Source organism: Populus euphratica, unplaced genomic scaffold (assembly GCF_000495115.2).
Source record: "Populus euphratica unplaced genomic scaffold, PopEup_1.0 scaffold1876.1, whole genome shotgun sequence".
NCBI classification, from domain to species: Eukaryota; Viridiplantae; Streptophyta; class Magnoliopsida; order Malpighiales; family Salicaceae; genus Populus; species Populus euphratica.
Window position 1 is genome coordinate 1 of NW_011501717.1, and position 5,804 is coordinate 5,804.

General features: G+C 35.3%; 1 protein-coding gene across 1 annotated transcript; it reads left to right on the forward strand.

The window, feature by feature from the left end:
- Positions 1–4: 4 nt before the first annotated feature.
- On the forward strand, positions 5–5,294 carry LOC105118319 (calcium-transporting ATPase 9, plasma membrane-type-like; the record flags this gene model as incomplete). The annotated part of the gene is made up of 13 exons (XM_011016242.1): positions 5–40; positions 338–397; positions 1,658–1,822; positions 1,942–2,058; positions 2,501–2,599; positions 2,855–2,992; positions 3,083–3,183; positions 3,742–3,787; positions 3,938–4,072; positions 4,221–4,328; positions 4,445–4,536; positions 4,696–4,794; positions 4,898–5,294. Coding segments are annotated over 13 exons (1,248 nt in total), but the record flags the coding sequence as incomplete, so codon positions are not given.
- Positions 5,295–5,804: the final 510 nt, after the last annotated feature.

Below are 5,804 nucleotides of genomic sequence, written 5' to 3' on the forward strand. Positions count from 1 at the left end.
TCAAGATGATCTTGTTTTGCTTGCAATTATTGGCATAAAGGTACATGTTGCAATATGGTCGAGATTATCATATATCCCACTTGTTTACGATGACATCCTTATTTATCACACCAAGAATGATGTTCTACTAATGGCCTTGTGAGACGCAACTAATTTACTCAATTCACTTTGTTGATTTATGTAATCTAGTTTTGCTTCACTTGGCTCTTAACATTTATATTTACACAATTTTGTTTCACTCAGCTGCTGAACATTTACATTTTCGCATATAATTGAATTTTATTTCAGACTGTTATGATTTATATTTGCATGCTACCTTGTATATAAAATTATGCAGGACCCATGTCGTCCAGGTGTGAGAGATGCTGTTCGACTGTGCCAAAATGCTGGTGTTAAGGTATTTTTGCTTGTCATGTTTTAACCCCTGCGTGATTGATATGCTATCAGTTATTTGTTGTATGACGCTGCAATTTCTTTTTTGCTCTCCAACCTTTTATGTATTATAAAAGCTCTGTTGGATTCATTCTTCAGCATGCTGAATGCTGGTTTCTGATAACTTTGAACTTGTATTAATTCTGGTATGAACGATTACTTTGGAAAAACAATTTGGGATATACATAACAGATTTATTTTTCCTTTAGAATTTCTGAACTACATATTTTAGGTCATTATTTATTTATTTATTTTCTAATTTTTGTGTGCTTGTTTCCTTTGAAATTACTAAGCTTTTGATATCTTGCTCTATATTGATCGCAATGCTCCTATGTCTTGGTCTTTCCCATCTCCTAGAGAGTCAAGTCATTGTGATATTTGATGCTCAGCTAGTTTATATTTCTCTTTCTACTTTGCTTTGTTTTCCCTTCAATATAAAAATAGTTTGATTGAGTTGAATATAAGTGTTATCTAGGTTTTAGTTTTGAATGTTAATGCTGTTCATTCTTTTATGCTTGCAATTTGGAAGATTGTTGCTATTGGGTCAAATATAATTCTATATTTGAGAGTTTTCTCAAATTAAGGGGGAAATGCATTGAAACAGGTTTTGGTTCCTAAGATAGATCATGCTTTTATTTCTTCCACACTTAAAATATTTTAAAGCAGCCAAGGACAACTTATTTTGTTCATAAACTTTAGCTATAGTTTTGCTGGGAGGTGATTCTGAAAGTGTGGGAAATTCTTTTCCTCCTGAGCGCTCTCTCTCTCTCTCACATGCAGTCTTTATAAATTTACCTTTTGAGAGCATGAAATTGGTCCTGATAAACAACACGAGATCTCTATTGACCTGCAAACATAAATTGGTGGTCAAGAAGTTTAAGTGAAGGGCAGATTACTTTCTATTTCCCTGGTTCCTGTTACTGGGGATGTTGCTGGGTCTTGTTGGGAAGTCATCTGAACTTCTTCTAATTAATGTGTTACTTGCAGACGTTTTTAGCCATCAAGATTCTGTAATTGTATGCATCATTTAAACAAAATAGAACATTATATGGTTATGATTGAGAGAGTTACAATTACATGAAGTCTAGTGTTACAATTTTATTTTTGTATCAAGTTGATGCCATTCCACAAGTATGAGTGTTGAATCTTAGGCCTTTCTTCATTAATACATGCTTATTTGATTATGCCAGGCATTGAAATAATAACACGGAACTTTTGTACATAGGTTCGTATGGTAACTGGTGACAATCCTCAAACTGCAAAAGCAATTGCTTTGGAATGTGGGATACTGAATTCAGAAGAAGATGCTGTGGAGCCTAATGTTATTGAAGGAAGAGTGTTTCGTGAATATACAGATCCAGAAAGAGAAGAAATCGCAGAGAAGATCTCAGTAAGAATTAATTGTCTCCATTTGTTATTAGTTTTTTCTGTTTTTGTATATTTGCAGATTGTCTAAAACTTAAAAGAGCCAAATTTCTTAGAAAACATGTGCTATTCAAAATCTTTTAGGTGATGGGGAGGTCTTCTCCGAATGACAAGCTTTTGCTTGTGCAAGCATTGAAAAGGAGGGGACATGTTGTTGCTGTAACTGGAGATGGAACAAATGATGCTCCTGCATTACATGAGGTTTGACTTCTTTTTTTAATGCTGTTACAATTGTTCCATGCTTTCAAAGAAAGAGTGCCACACAGTTCATTTGGAGGAAGTTTGGTGGAAGTTTAGAATTCAAAATGCATCTGGAAGTTAGGGTCCTATATCTGAGGCATTTCTCCTAACTGGTTCCTTTTCCTTAAAATGTGTGGCGACCTTTCATTATCTGGTCGGTGATTTCAAGTGCTATTTTTTTTTTCACAAAACAGTGGCTTTGGTTAATAATTTCAATGTTTGGTTTTCTAACAAAACAAATTTGAATTGGTTTGGGTTGAGATCTTTGCTTAAGAGAATAGTGCAGAGCCCTAGTTTTGTTATGTTTCTGTATCAATGGTTCTTAATATTATTATAATCAGTTATCTCTTTTCACAAGGTACTCTGACTTGCTACATTGCTATTATTCATTTTTTGAGTTCAGGCAGACATTGGTCTCTCAATGGGTATTCAAGGCACAGAAGTTGCTAAAGAGAGCTCAGATATCATAATTTTGGATGACAATTTTGCTTCAGTCGTGAAGGTGGACACTGTTTTCAGCTAATTTAGTTTGAATTAGAATCCTCGCTTTTTTATGCTATTGCAGGACATCAGATTCTTCAAAATTATGTAGATCAAGGTCTTAGGCCTTTTGTTGCTACTCACTACGACCATAGACTAACTAAATATTATTGAACGCCCAAGTTGATAAGCATTTTAGGGCCAAAGTTGTGCTATTATTATTTCATTCTTTTTGAAAGTGCAAGTTTCAATTATTTTAAATGTCTCCTTAATGCAGGTTGTCCGTTGGGGTAGATCTGTATATGCAAATATCCAGAAATTTATTCAGTTTCAGCTCACAGTTAATGTTGCAGCTCTCATTATAAATGTTGTGTCTGCAATGTCTTCTGGTGAAGTCCCATTAAATGCAGTGCAGGTATTTTCACTCCTAGTATCACACAACTAAAAAAGGTTAACTGTTTCAGTTAGTCTGTTTTCATGCTAATGTTTCTATCTATTAATACAGCTCCTTTGGGTTAATCTTATCATGGATACTCTTGGAGCACTGGCACTGGCTACTGAGCCTCCAACAGATCACCTGATGAATAGATCTCCAGTTGGTCGCCGGTAAGAAATGCTACGTTGGTTGGCACCTTGTTGGTGTGTAAAATGTTGAAAATTTTGAAACTGATCTCACCTTTTCTATGCTTGGAACAGGAATACAATGAGTTGAAAATTTTATTTGAAAATGTTTTAGAATTGTTGGAGACACCATGTTGATTTATCCAAGCATTTTATGCCTGGGATATTGGATGTATGTATGTTACAACTAGTGTATCATCTGGTCTTCAGAGGAGTAGATGGCTCTGTTTTAGTTCGATTCTTGAACCTGATTCATGGCTTACCCTTACTGCAATTTCAAACCTTCCTACCTCAGCCTTAAACTCAGCCATTTGTTTGCGTTTTGTTATTATTAGATAACTTGTGTGAGTAGTAGTATATATTTCCTGTAAAAATGCTGGTGCCTTTATTCTATAAGGATATTTCCCAGGTAAAATGTCCCAGTTCTGGTCTTTAATTTACTTGGTGTCTCATTATGTTCCTTTTGTTTCTCTGTTATCAAAATAACTGGGACATGGTTTTGCATTTTCTATGATTTACCTGATGGTGTATGCACATTTTCAGGGAACCACTAATAACAAATATCATGTGGAGGAACCTGCTGATACAGGTACGTTTTAGTGTTTGGTGTTATTCTATCTATCTTGTCAATATTAACACTTCAAATTGCTATAAATTTTCTGCTTAGTTTTTTTTTTTTTTTTCCAGTCACTTAACATACAATAACGGTAACTGTTGATTGTGGTTTCTAAAATTTTAGGCAGCATATCAAGTGACCGTGCTGCTTGTCCTTAATTTTCGAGGAGAGAGTTTACTAGGTTTGGAGCATGAGACCCCTCAGCATGCGATCGAAGTGAAGAATACCTTGATATTCAATGCATTTGTGCTCTGTCAGGTAAATCTTTTAACTGCTCTTAATAAAATGAAGGAACAAACAATTAAAATGATTCCAGTTAAATTCCATTATAGCATTGCTGTATGATTTGGTTGTTGAGAGTTCCTAACTACAAGGCATGATAAGGGACTAATTTTTTGAAATGCAGATCTTCAACGAATTTAATGCCCGGAAACCAGATGAAATCAATATTTTCAAAGGGATTTCAAAAAACCACCTATTCATTGGTATAATTGGAATAACACTTGTACTCCAGGTAAGAGCAGTTATATTAGCCCCTCTTAAATTCTTCAATGCCCTAGGTTCTGGGCCTTTTTTGTCCTGTCCATGAACATTAATAATACTATTTTTTTCTCGTGTGTGTTTTTATAGGTAATCATAGTTGAGTTCGTTGGAAAGTTTACTTCTACCGTCAAGCTTAATTGGAAACAGTGGCTGATTTCAGTTATTATTGGTTTTATCGGGTAAGTGAAGTGAAGTGATTTTCTTCAAATGTCATTTATGAATATGGCGTAAAAGGCAAACACGAGATATCCTTTCCAGAAAACATTTCTCTTACCATTTAGCTCATGTTTGCATGTCTGAACTCTAGTTTTTTATTTTTATTTTTTCTGTCCAATCAGCTGGCCGCTTGCTGCTCTCGCTAAACTGATACCTGTTCCGCAAACTCCTTTGCACAAGTTCTTTACAAAGATGTGCAATCGACGTGCCAAGTCTTCCAAGTAAGAGTCTTTCGATATTTGTCTGTTCATCTTTCCTTCGTCAAGTGGGCAGCAATTTAATTTGACATACCAAGTCTGATATTTCTCAATTAATGTCTTTCAGGTCATCAGTAGAGGTCACTAACAATTCACAGCACAAACAACGACCTGCATAATGTAAATTTACTAGCTTGTCAGCACTCTCTCCATTTTTGCTTCGTAGGATGATACAGATCTACACTGATGGCGACATGCTTGTGAATAAATGCTATCACCGGTGTTTTTTGTTTTTTTTTTTCACTGATCGCTTCATGCTTCAGTTCTTATTAGCGAGGGTTGTTTAGGGGAAAAACCGGTGCCTTTATTTTTGCTTGGTAAATATTTTTCCACATAGATTGTGTTTACATGTATGAAATGTGTGGGGAATCAAATGCGGTGAGGACACTTGGATCTGAAACACGGTTTTACAGTTATACCCATGTTTGGCTGTAGTAAAATAGGGGATAGCCCAATATTTTATTGACGCCATAATTCTATTTGTTGGTTCTGATTAGGGTTTCTTTGTTTTGTTAATTTTCTAAAATATGGTTGGATTATTGATGATGAAATAGGAAAAGTTACTCATCTTTCTCTAAGTTACTCATCAATTTTCTATAACCAATTGATCCAAACTATTTAAACCCAAATCCTTTCAAACTCTCACAAATCTCTCCTTTTGAAAGTCTTCCCTTCGAATCTCATTGTTTCTCTGTTGCTAAAATTCAAACACTTAAATCTCTCATTTCAGCTTTCAAGTCCTTCCTTTTAAATTTGCACTGACTTCGAGAAACCCATGAACCAAAGATTAACAATATTCGACCACTACAACGCTTTCCCTCAAATCACGACACGTCTGGACCTACAAGTAACCCAACAACCATACCATCGATAAACCTAACACCAGCCACCCACCCACAAAAAGGAATAAACATGAAATGAGTGAAAGTCGGGGTTTCCATTTAGATGCGAAGCATTAGTTTAGTTGGGAGTAA